The sequence below is a fragment of the Pipra filicauda genome, unplaced genomic scaffold (genome assembly GCF_003945595.2).
Source record: "Pipra filicauda isolate LSUMZ 115617 unplaced genomic scaffold, ASM394559v2 scaffold132_size2486313_pilon, whole genome shotgun sequence".
In the NCBI taxonomy this organism is placed as follows: Eukaryota; Metazoa; Chordata; class Aves; order Passeriformes; family Pipridae; genus Pipra; species Pipra filicauda.
The window spans coordinates 652,436-665,732 of record NW_024103796.1 but is presented as its reverse complement, the minus strand read 5'-3'; the positions used below and the strand labels follow the sequence as shown (position 1 = coordinate 665,732).

The window sequence follows — 13,297 nt, the reverse complement described above, 5'->3', positions numbered from 1 at the left end:
CTCACATAAAAACTGGTTTAATTTCCAATTGTTAAAATTATTTACATATATATATATAAAATTTAAATAAATGTTCTCCTGTTATTAAAAATATGTAGTTAACCTTCAAATCAACTTTTGTTTAGAATGTTATTATTTGTGATATATTTGTATTAATTTGATTTATTTTAGACTGATGCTGCCCTGCTGCCTTGTTTGTAGTGAAGTATGTCACTCAGAAAGTAACATTTTTCTTGCTTCTGAAAATTATTAGGACTCCAAAACTGAAGATGTTTGGCTGCCTCATAGTGAAATAGCACAAGACCATATGAATGTGCGTTTGTGGCTAAGGTGTCGTACAATGTTAGTGACTGCACTAGTAACACAGATACATGGTGTTGGTAATATGAAAGGTATTACTCTTTTTTGGTTTAGATTTTTGAATTATAATGAACAAGTGAGACTATTCAGACACAATATTTTTATTCATAAATAAAAAATATTAACATTAATTCTGCGGCTGTATTATCACTGAAGAATTATTTATATTGAATTCATCCAGTCCAACAAGGAAAATATATTTCTGTGTACAGTCTCTCCCTAGATCATGGAAACAAACAGTATTATATTAATTTTCATTTAATGGTCATTATCTTTCAATAAATTGCTTTTGTGTAAAAGTTTCAGATGTCCTAGTGTAATTAAGAAAGTATGCTTGTTTTAAAGAATGATGTTGTGAAGCACTTCTAGTTTTAAAAGTCTCAAGGTTCTTTTCACTTTTTATATTTCCGATAAATGAAATATTCCTATATAGCTCCTAAAAATATTCCAGATTATTTTAAAAAGAATTTAGGTGAGATGTTACAAAATACATTTATTGTAGTTTGGTTATGAATAAAATATTTTTCATTCCTTAGCTCTATGAACTTAAAATAAACTCTGATGCTCACCTCAAGTATCAAAGTCACAGTCTAAGTCTGTAGTCAAACTCTTATTTAATCACTTCTGGATAATTCCTGTGAAGGCTGTTACTATTTTGGAATTCTAACTAAAATCAGATTTTTGAATATGTAGGGTACAATATCTTATTATTTATGCTGGTGGCTTACATATAAAGCATGCATTTGGATGAACTTAAACAGAGTGCAGTTTAGAAACTAAGTGGCTTTTCTTTCTTTTAAAAGTAAATTTGACAAAGAATTGATGAAATGATAAGTGTGGAATCTATAATGTCATATTTTTCTGTAACATTTGAGTGTAGAAGTTACTTCTTAAGAATGCTAGAAGGCACAATAAAGTCTTTTCTATTGTACTTTTACTATTCATATATTCTTTTCTTTTAGAAAATGATGTGGCTGAGCGCAGAAGTGTGATAAAAGAAGTAATACTACAGGCAGAAGCCTTTGGTGATATTGAGACTCAGGCTGAAATTATGGTACAAGCTGCTATTCTTGACCTGCAAGAAAAACGTCCCATGGAAGGCATTAAACTTCTTTTGCAGGTTTGAGCACAAAGGAGAAACTGTTCACTTTTCTTTGACGCATTTTTCCTGTAGTCAGAACAGCTGATGGCAGCATTAAATAAGCTTGAAATATTGCCTGTAAAATAGATTTTTTTTTCAATGTCTGTGATTTGTCCTCATAAACAGATAGGAAAAGTAGTAACTACTTCAGTTTATATTTTCTATGTCCAAACAGAATATCATCGGTTTACTCCAAGAGGATACATTCATTTCCCCTCCAGCTTCTTTGACTCTTGTGAAAAGTATGCTTCTGCTGGCAGACATACTACCACTGCAAATAGTAGAGGATACAGAACATTGCTCTTCTGCAGTGGAACCATTAAACTTACTTTTTTTGGCCCATGAGCTTACTATTAAAGCAGTGAGTATATGTTGATGATTTACACAGCATTTGCAAATCCTTCCAACAATCTTAATTATCTATTCTGGAAGTTATTTTAACAATTTATTAAAAAGGGCTATTCTTATTAACTAATCACTTCAGTTTTACCGAGATTAGAATAATGTAAAGAGGTAATTCATTTAACCAGACTTATTTATCCATACTCATGATGCATATTCACGTAAGTAGTCTGGTATATTGACACAATTTAAAAATATTGAATACTTCCAAAATGCACGTCCAGATGTGAAAACTGAAACATGTAGTTTGAATTTTGAAGAAATGCAGAACACTCAGTTTTCCCATTTGAAATGAGGCACGTGTTCGTACTCAGCACCTCATGGAGGATGTACATCTCATTAAATTCTTAACTCTTGAGCATCCAAGTTTAAGAATTTAGCTTTGTGTCTCAGAATAATTTGAATCAGGACAATCTATGTAAAGTAGCACGATGTTTTAGATTGACAGATTGTTACAGTTGGTATGAAGAAATAATTTCCATGTAAAAATTTAAATATGAAATAAAAATTAAGGACATGAAATCTGTGAGATGTATGTATAGTACTAAACCATTTACCTATTTTGTAATCCCAAAATACATATATACTTCTACATACATATATATGTTCTTGATACAGTTTACAGAGAAAAGTTTTTATACAACTCTTTCCTCATATTTCCTTAAATAGAAATGTAATCCATTGAAGTATTTATTTCCCTAAATAATAAAGAATCGTATTAATAACTTCAGACTCAAACTTCCAGTTGTGAGACTTGCTAGCTGTCAAGAGACTTGACACTTTACAGCATGTCTGCATCGTGTTATCTCCATGGCTGAAAAGTTTGATTGGTCCATACATGCTATTTTCTTTTTCTTTTGTGGCTTCTGCTGAATGTCAGATTTCTTTGTAGAAATGACAGTTTCTTTCTAGGGCTCGAGTTAATTGTGAGATCTATTTCTTAAAGACTGATTTGAGGGAGTTTTCTTTTAAAAACCAAAGACTAACATTATTAAATTCAATCAAGTGTTCATTGAAATTGTTCATTTGCATCACCAGAGTCCTCTGCAATCCAAGTATAAACTAAAGTAAAGGAGTTCAGGCATATCGTGTCCTTTTCTGATGCTCTTTTACTAGACACATTTGAGTTCCGGGGTTTTGCAATACCTAACTTACTTTTTCAAACTGCTATTTAATTTGCTGTCTGCAACTTGATTTTACTAAGCATACTCTTTTCATAGATTGTTGCTTGTGGCCAACCCATTGAACGACAAATAGAAGACAGTACATTGACTTGCCTGGTCTTACCTACAAAAAATATCTACCTGCCACATATTAACTTGCTAGCCCAAGTCAAAATGAAAATCGGTAAGAAAAATGCAAGTCATTGTTATTTTTAAGTTTTAGTTAATTTTCTTTCATATTTTATGTAACAGCAGATAAACTGATGCATCAGAAGTAAAAGTAATACTTTTTATTACTTTTTTTTCATTATACAAATAAAGTATTTTGAAAACCAACAGTCGATGCTTGTTTTGGTCCATGCAATGTGCATAAGCAAGGTACAACTACAGAAACTATATAATCAACAAAGACTTAAATGTTAACATTATAGCTTGATGAAACTAAAGGGAACTTTAACTTTTTTAAGTGCTAATTCTCTACCCTAATAAAATAAATACTGTCTGTTATCATTGCCCCCCTTTAATTTAACAACTTTTCTTGATAATTTTTCTTTATATAGAAAGTGGAAAATATGTTGAATACTAACAGAAGATAACCTTGAAGATCTGTCTGAGATTTGTTCCTGTACATCAAATATAGTGAAAGGGATACTGTCTCCATGTTCCTTCTGCTAAACTTAGTTTGCAGTACATCTGATTTATAATAGATTACAAAATCTAGAATTCACTTACTGCACTTTAGTACATATTGTGGAGCAGCCTCAGTGTATTCTGGATTCTTTTTCAGAAAGATATGCTCCAAAACCACATTGGTGTACTCCAACCACTACTTTGTATTCAGCTTTTAGGATTAGACTAGAGGTAGTCCAAAGTAAACACTCTGAAAATATAACTGCTGTGGCTGTCAGGTCTTCGATACCACCTGGTTTGCTCTGAAGATTCACTCTTTTATTCTGCTTTACTGCTTGTCAGAGCAGGCACAGCCAAACTCGCTCATAGTAATGATTGTGTTTGGCCTGTTCATGTTTCTGAATCCACATTTTTAGGAAGAGCCTAGGAATACAGATGAATATTGGGGAGTACACTATAAGAGGTATGCAATACATCAAAGAAGCCTTTAGAAATTGTTAGTACAAAAGGAATTTGGAAATTTTGGAATGCTCAGAGAGGTTTACATTTGGCTACAACTGCCAGGTCAAATGAAGTTATGAAGTGGCTTACTGCTAGTCTTTCCATTTAGTTTGTGCAAGGGTTGATTTGTGTAGCTTGGGCTTCTTTACGAGGTAAACCTCAACAGCATCATAAAGGAGTGAAATGACATTATAGTTCTGTATTTATATCCATCAATCACTTGAATTTTTGGGAATTAAGTTGTAACAGTAAGTAGATAACAGCGTTTGTTCTAAGGAATTTGCTTTCTTTTGCATAAATTGGTTGTCTATTAAATAATTTACTAAGAACTTTTTTTTTTTCCTTTAGGACACATATTAGCTGAAAAAGTAGCTTGTACAGCTGCAAGAGGAGATCCCTTGCAATGGCTACGTGCCCTCAGACAATTAGAATCAGCACTGAAACTTTGCAGAGCATCTGCAACCAAAAAATTAGACATGGAAGCTGAACTCCTTTTTCAGATAGGTAAATAAACCTGTTTGTTCATCATGATTGCCTTCCTAGGCAATGTTATGCATGTGGCCTCTCATAAAATGGAGACATTTTACTGTAAATCTAGAACAGAATTGGATATTTATCACTGTCTAGCTGCAGATCTCTCTCCTGTGTTTAGTATCACACCAGCATAGTTCAGAGTGCATTATGCTGCAAATAATTTCAAAACTGCAGTAGAACTTCTTTCATCTATGTTATCGGGGATCAAAAGGTGTAGCCAATGAGATTAAGGACATTATGTTTTGCACCAGAGGGTGTTGGCTTGTGAGGATCCCAGCCAGAAAGACGTTCAAGACTGTCTAATGTATATCTTAAAATGCCATTTATTGGAGTTAACACTATAAAAGAAAAAGGAGACAGTGTAAATAATCTTATATTCCTGCAGAGGCTGAGAACCCTCAGTTGTGCAGTACTGAAACACTTCCAGTTAGAGGGTAGCACAACAGGCAGATCCTGTCTGTGGAAAGCTTGCCTCATTTTGGTCTTTTGAGCTGTTAGAGGACTTTCTTAAGAGAAAACAATTCTATTCATTATTTCTACTGTCAAACAAAAAGCATATTCACATAAAAACCTCCTGCTTCACTTTTACAGAAAGGACAGGTGGTGTAATCACTGGTACTGAGAAGATGCTGCAAACAGGTGCAAGCTGGCTACATTTATCCTGTAGCTATGGGATGTGCACACCACAAAACAGACTTGAAGGCCACACTATATTTGCAGCATAGCACAGCATAGGCCTGTGCTTGTGCATTAACTCCTCCATGTCCACTCTTCTGCTAGTCAGGATCAGTAAATGTCAGGGGTCATTATGATTCCCAAATTTAATTATTTTAGTTACTCTATGAAGAGAATTGTTATACAAGCATTACCTTTTAAACAAACTGCAGTAGATTTTGCTTATCAGGAGGAGAATAGATAATGTACTATGTTGTTCAACTTTCCTGGGGGGAAAAACAGATCGCATCTTACAGAAAAAAATTCATAATATCTTGAAAATCTACTTTCTATATTTCTCTCTTAGGTAAGGTAGAACGCCAGATAACTGAAGCAGGCAATAACAAGTTATCTCAAGCTGTTGAAAACCTGTCGGAAGCTATAAAACTCAGCCAGCAACATGATCAAAAATATGAGTAAGAAGCTAGCTATATAACTTTCAAAATAATTTAAATCATACATGAATTTTTAACAGTTTTTTGAGATTTGGCCTGGGACTTCTACTATGGAGCATCTTTTATGTTTTAGAGAGTTTTCTTCTATTGCAATATAAAAATATATTTATTCTCTTATTTAAAACAAATGCTGAGAACATTTAAAAGCATTTTTTACACCATACAAAAGTTACAGCTTTCTGTTCTGTTTCCAAATTTGCACTCTCTCTGTCAACACCAGGAAAAGAGCTATCAATTAAACAGCGGGTTTATTCATATTTCAGAAGATGAGCTGTAGTCTGCCCCCTTCCAGATAACAGAAATCCAGCTTGAAAAGGTTAGCAGCCAAAAATAGTCAGAAGAGCAGAGGCAGAAGGAGCATAGGAAATGTGTTTGTAACTGATATCAGGACAGTGACTTTGGAATTAGTTATCAGTGTAGAAGACGCCTGAAGAGCTGAGCCAAGACAGCCAATAAATTCTGTCAAGTAGCTCTAATACATTAGACTTTAGGTTTTTTTTAGTTTCTTGACCATTCTAAATGAATAATGTGCCATGTCTGGTTACAGACAGTGTAAAGGCAGCAATTTACCTTGCTTGTTTGGATATTGTTACTTAAGTTAATGAACCAGAACTCAACACAGAAGCAGTAGCATAGTAATAAACCTCAACAAGCAGTCAACATGATGGAAGATGGTACAGAAATGGACTGTGGTCATGTTTTGCAAGTTTAATTTGCTACACTCTTATTTAATTTGCTACCATCTTTCTAAAAGAATGTGCAGCAACATCAGTGGATCTCAACTTTCTTGTTTTAGACAACTAAACATCCTGATCACATTTATACAAGCCCTGTGATATCTATGGGATTGCTTAATTAAAATTGTTTCTTGATGTCTCAAATCCTTTTTTGTTAGCAAGACTAGAAAATTAACTATATTGTTGCCAAGTAAGTGTAGAATTTGCCATCTTCTCACTTAGTTTGCTCTATCTTGAACTGAACAGTACCCTTTGACTTCTGTATTTTGCTTTACACAAATCATACTAAAGCTGGAATTTATTGTACTGTATAAACAACCAACTCTGTGCAATGTGACTCTGTCCAGAATAGTAACTACATGAGCAGGAGTTTGTTGCTATGCTTGGAAAAGTTAATTCACAGGGGAGATCTGGAGAAACCTGCGAAGCCAGGAGGAATCTGCATAAGAAGACTGTTATAAACCCATTGGGAATAGAAATTTTGGAGAAGTTCTCCAGATATAGTGATTTTCAGCAGGTTGAGAGAAGTAATTCTGCGCCTCTACTCCGATCTGTTGAAATCCCACCTGGAGTACTGAATCTAGCTCTGGAGTTCTCAGCAGAAGACATGGACCTGTTGAAGCGGGTCCAGAGAAGAGCCACAACAGTTATGAGAGGGCTGGAACACCTATCTTATGAGAAAAGGCTGAGGGAGTTGGAATTGTTCAGCCTGGAGAAGAGAAGGCTCCAGGGAGACATTATGGCAGCCTTTCAATACTTAAAGGGGACAGACCTTTTAATAGGGCTTGTAGTGATAGGACAATGGGTAATGGTTTTAAACCAAAAGAGGGTACATTCAGACTAAATATAAGGAAGAAATCTTTTACAATGATAGTGGTGAGACACTGAAACAGGTTGCCCAGAGAAGTGGTAGATGCCTCGTACCTCAAAACATTCAAGTCCAATTTGGATGGGGCTCTGAGCAACCTGATCTAGTTGAAGATATCCCAGCTTATTGCAGGGGAGTTGGACTAGATGATCTATAAAGGTCTCTTGCAACTCAAACCAATCAATGATTCTATGATTTTTGCTTGTTTTACAATACTACTGTAAAAATCATTGAAAAGAGGAAGCATAGGCAGAGAGCAGGAATTAGTGAGCGCTATCTGAAGATGTGAGGTATTCAGGTACAGAACTCAGAACTAAGAAGGTTCCTCAGCTGAGCCCAATGAGGAAACAAAAGACTGTTTTGGTCACTGTGGGTATTTTTGCTGATTCTTGCAAGAGTTTGACTGAGGACCTGTATCCAAATTCAGCCACCTGTGTTTCAGGGAGACCAGGACAACAGATATATGCCTTAACTTGAGGAAGGAAGAGACACAGTACAGAAAGATCACTTCCCTTGCAGAATTATGGTTTTCATACTAAACATTTGCAATTCGTTTACAGAATATTTGTTGCACATAATGCAAATTATATTTGATATGCTGATAAATCAGTGTATTATTTTTTAAGCATACAATAGAGATGTTTTAGATTCACATGACTTTAAAACAGGATCCCACGGCTTTCTGAAAGAAGGTACACTCTAAGTAGATGATGAGAGCTGGATGAATTATTTATTTGGTGAGGCTACCTGGCTGGTCTTATGCAAAAGTCAGATTTTATCATTGTAATGCTGACTTTGATAGTAATGTTGATTGTTCTGTGTATTGTTTCTTACAGGTTAATAAGACGGTCATACCTTGAAATAGCACTATTATATCTGCATTTTGCCACAAATAATGAGGCTGTATCACAGACAGATGAGATGGTGCCTTCCAAATCAAGTGTATGTTTTCTATCTTTTGAGTAGTGGCCTCTTCAAAGCAGGAAATATATTTCTGCTAGAACATTGTGCACCTTGCCATATTATTACTTGCAGTGACTTATAAATCATACTGATGCTGAAAATCCTCCTAGAAAAATCACACAAAGAAATCATATAGTAGAATTTAATCTTGTGTGATGTTATCTCTGATGTTTATTGCAATGACTGATAATATTTAAAATATTAAGATAGGAAGACACAGAACCAACAATGTTTTCAATTCCAATTATGTATGAATTAATTTGTACCTTGCAAAGAAAACATGACATTTAAACTTGGTTTTGTAAATGCTAATATTTGTACTTCACCAGAGTTCAATTTTTCCATACAAATATGAATGACAGCATGAGAAAAATAAGTGTCTTTAACCATGTTATAATTCCTTGAAGCCATAGATGGAAAGCAAAATGTTTAACGTTAGAGAAAAGAGGTAATTAAGATTCCAGAAAATGGAAAATGATAGCAAAAATATATGCAGTAGTGACCATAGTATGAGCTGCTCTGAGAAATTTTTTCAGGAGCAGCCAGTTAGTATGCTCTGGATAATTTTTTTCATTTTTAGCAATTAATCCATGGATTTGAAATCAATGCCAGTTTTTACAACTTGCAAATAAAACAATTATTAAGTAGGAGGACTTTTTTCTGTTTAAAATGTATTTTACCATAATATATTTAGAATCCTAATTATGAACTTGTGTATAATTTTAGAACTCTTCTGGAGAACTCTCTTCTCCTGAGGAGGCTTTGAAATCAGAAGTCTACAAAGGACAAGCCTGGATTGCAATAAGAGCTGCTACAAAGGTTGGTGCAATATTCTGAAGAGTAGTTTTTGGGGTATTTTAACATTTTATCTTATACTACTTTCACAAGCAAACATGACAGTGCAAACAAGAGAAGTATTAAGATTTCCTGAAATTTCTGGCATGAGTAATATTTGAGGAAATTAAAATGGAACAGTCTGAATAGCGTGTTTAATCTCTCTTAGACAGATCTGACTCTGTTTAATTCAACGTGGGTTCAGTGCAAATAAAACAGCACACGACCTGATACGTGTGCACATGTGTTTGACATGTGGGTAGACACCAGTGGCACCCAGATGAGGATATCTGGTTTGAAATCACTTATGTAGTAATTAGGCTGTCAGCAGCAATGATTTATTTAAGTATAATGTGTACCATATGTCAAAAAGAAATAAAATATTTTCCTGACTTTAAAAAATATGGTATGTTTAATAATTAATTTTTTCATCATTTTGCTACTCTAATATTTTTAAATCTATATAAATATCATAGTGAACTGGTTCTGAATAAAATAAATATTATTTTTAGGTCAGTGAAGCTGTGCTTGCTTCTCAGCTATTAATTGGAATGAAGAGCGTTAAAGAACACAGCATGAAGGATGAAGTGCAACAGAAAATCCCGGAATTTGCTTCTATGGATCTTCTTTCTTCATACAGAGATTTCTTATGTGGTATTCCTTTAAACGTAGTAATATCAGAACATTAAATAACTAATAAGCTATATATGCCATGTAATCTAGTAATACATTTAATATCTAATTTTAATTTTTGAAAAATTATGAATCAATTTTGGAAAGTAACAGCAAAATCCTCATCCTGCACAGCAGTACAAAATATTAAGTAGGAACTTAATGGGTCTTCAAATATCAGCCTGTGCATGTGTTCAATATGTTAAGAAAAATTCGTTGTTTGCATACTGTGGCTCAGAAAGACAGAATGCACATGCTACCATAATTTTATAAAAACAGGTGCTCCTTTGTTACAGGACTTCCCCAGACTTCTGAAGTAAGTCTTGGGCCCCCCCATCAGTCATCACTGCTTTTTCTCTTCAATCACTGACTTATAACTGATTTTTTTTCCCTAGGTATATTAGCTTTCCTTGGAGATTTTCAGTTTTACTCTTGATTTTGCAGAGAGATGTTGGTGTTGAATAGCTTGTCTCTCCCTGCATCATCATCCCACCACAAAAAAACCCAAACTCCAAACCAACAAAGCCCACTAAAACCAACAAGCCCAAACTCTTGCAAAGTCATCTGCCTGGGTACTCTATTCTAGAAGTGAAAGTCAGTATAATTTTCACTGTCTTTTCAGTCCAATGGATTATCATTTAGAGATGCTTCCATTAGCTTGGTAGAACTTTGCCTGGTTTATCTCCAACTTCTGCATTTATTTTTCAGCTAGTGGAGATGATGAAATGGAAGTTTTTGATTTTAAAAAAACCCCAACAGTGAAACTAGGAATACTGGAATAATGATTGCTAGATGTTATATAAACGCTAAGGCAAAATATCCATATTTATTTTTAAACCAGGAACTGTTAATTTAGTGATAAAATTTTTGTTCAGTGGCTTATTTTCAATCATTCCAAGTGACTGACAAAGACTGAATTTCTCTGCCTGATAGCTGCTGGCAAAGCTGAGCAATGTCTGCTTACTGTACAGTGTTTAAACATATGTGTTTTGATTGGTTTATGAAAACAAGTGTTGTATGCTAAGACTTCCCATCAATCTGATTGTTTTGTAGTAGCTCTATTTGCTTATAATTACAGATAATTTCTTTTACCAAATGCAGCAGGTGTTTCTCCTGATAGGTCTGTTAGCCAATACAAAGAAGAATAGAAAATGTAGAAAAGCAATAGTAGGCTAAAATATAAAAAGGTAAATTAAAATGGAAATTATCAGCATAGCACCCTAAATATTTTCTGTAAAACCCTATGTGAAACACATTTTTTAAGTTTTCATTTATAAACAATGTGGCCATTTTAACTTTTGGAATTGACAGTGAAATGTCAGGAATAATAGAGACATTCAGATTTTATACAAGCACTCATAATTATTTTCTAGAAGTTTACTATTAGGAATTACTATAACATAATGTTTGTTCAGTTTGGAGTGAGAAACAGCAGGAGAATTTTGTATGCTTTTGAGAAAGCCATGTACTAATACAGTGAAAAAAAAATATTGAATATAAGCAGTGATATAGTGATACTTGTACTGGTATTCTTTTCCTCTTTTTGCATAAGTATGACTTTAAGGTAGCCCAAAGAAAATATTATTTTTTTGTTTTATTCCACAATCAAGAACACATTTAGTGGAAAATGTGCTTAATATCTAAAAGGGACGGGACTGAAGCTAACAATAAACATTTCAGAATACGTAAGTGTACTGACTTCAGGTCAGTATAACTGGGAAGTTCAGCTGTTGTGAGTGATGACTCCTTGTATTGTTTCCATTTTGTAAATGTCTTTTATTGAACTGTGTGTAGAAAGAATGGGTTTATATGCAAATTCAGAGAGAGAGAAAGCACCTTGCTGTCTACTCCTTTTAACTTCTTGCAAGGACCAGTCAGGTTCCTGACCATGATCTGAGAAAAATTTCTTTAATTTTTCCACTAATATTAAAGCAGAATAGAAAGAATTTTCCTTATATGAAAAACATAACCAAGTTCACAAGTTACAGCTTGGTCAATTCAAACACAATGCAGAAACAGCTTTGGAATTCCAACCACTTAATGTGTGTTCCTGAATTCTTGTTGGATTTGCAGATGGATACAATGTTGTCTCTGAAAGTCCCAAAGCATCTTCTACTGAAAACAACCAAATCACAGAAGACAAGCAGAGTGAAAGTGAAGGAACAGAAAGTCTTGCCACCAAGGCCAGTGAGAAGAAAGATGCGATAACATGGCTTCACTTAATTCGCTACCACAGTTATTTAAAAAGGCTTTCTAATACAAACCTTCAATTTGGTATGTATTTTTATTTTCTTCTAGAAAACTGCCATTGGTGAGATACTGTTCTTGAGGGCCAACAGAGTCAGATTCAAAGGCTGTCTGAAATAGCCTAATTTTGATTTCCTTTAAATTCTCTAATTGCAAAAAAATCTTCACTGAAATCAAGATTTATGTCAGATTACAAGTGCTTTAAGTGAAGATATTACTACTTTTCTACATAGGTATTCATAAGCCTTCACAAAACCAGGAAAGCCCCCTCAAAACTTAATTTTTATTACTATATCTGAAGCATTTTTAAAAAATTCATAATTGATATTGTTTTTAGTTCTAGATACATCAAATTTAAGTCCCATCAGAAATAAATCTGTTCAGTTTGAGGTACTGTTTTTGAGAACTGAGTCTAGTGTAGCTGGGAAGGCTGAGCATGACTGAATGTGTTTTTACTAAAACCCCAGATGTGATCTACGTACTTGGGTTATTTCGCTATAAACAGAAGATGGTAATAGATAAGACCTTTCAAACAAACTAAGAATCCATTAATTACAAGGCCCTAATACTATGCATTTACATGTGATGGCCAGCTTCTGAATATACAAGTGATGACCTGATAGGTGAGAACAAAATTAGAGTGTACATGTAGGTGCTGTTTAGAGAGAAACCTAGCAACTGTGAAAATAATAATTTTAGAGAGGGATGGGTTTTTAACTTGCAGCACCAAGTGAAGGGAAAGTATTCTGGCTCACCACGGAACTATAAGGACAGTAAGTGTCAAAATGTGCATATATATCTCAGCTTGCCTAGGGAGCAACTCAGCTGATCAGCCTCTAGTTGTCTAAACTGGGGTCTTGAAAGTCCTTAAAGCTTATTTTGACTGTATTGAATAAATATGCATTTATTCTGGTGGGTACTTAGATACCTTCTGAACATACTGGTGCTTATACATCTGAATTTAAGTACCTAAACTTCAAAATTGCACCTTCCGTTTTATGCTACTTTGTAATGTCCAGACAGAGCTTGTTTCATTATCAGATCACTGGTGAAAAATTACAATACAAATAGCATAA

At 34.2% G+C, this 13,297-nt stretch overlaps 1 protein-coding gene across 4 annotated transcripts in view; it reads left to right on the top strand.

Moving 5' to 3' along the window:
* CFAP54 (cilia and flagella associated protein 54) overlaps nt 1-13,297 on the top strand; it is a 108,178-nt gene that overhangs the window by 83,790 nt on the left and 11,091 nt on the right. For 3 of the 4 annotated variants that reach the window (XM_027732276.2, XM_039378218.1, XM_027732274.2), the window contains 10 exons: nt 254-392; nt 1,323-1,480; nt 1,677-1,862; nt 3,124-3,250; nt 4,546-4,701; nt 5,753-5,861; nt 8,342-8,447; nt 9,195-9,287; nt 9,815-9,956; nt 12,048-12,248. In XM_027732276.2, coding sequence (XP_027588077.2) covers nt 254-392; nt 1,323-1,480; nt 1,677-1,862; nt 3,124-3,250; nt 4,546-4,701; nt 5,753-5,861; nt 8,342-8,447; nt 9,195-9,287; nt 9,815-9,956; nt 12,048-12,248 — 1,417 coding nt within the window. The remainder of the gene's footprint in view (nt 1-253; nt 393-1,322; nt 1,481-1,676; nt 1,863-3,123; nt 3,251-4,545; nt 4,702-5,752; nt 5,862-8,341; nt 8,448-9,194; nt 9,288-9,814; nt 9,957-12,047; nt 12,249-13,297) is intronic. The other variant, XM_027732275.2, reaches the window with a different exon arrangement.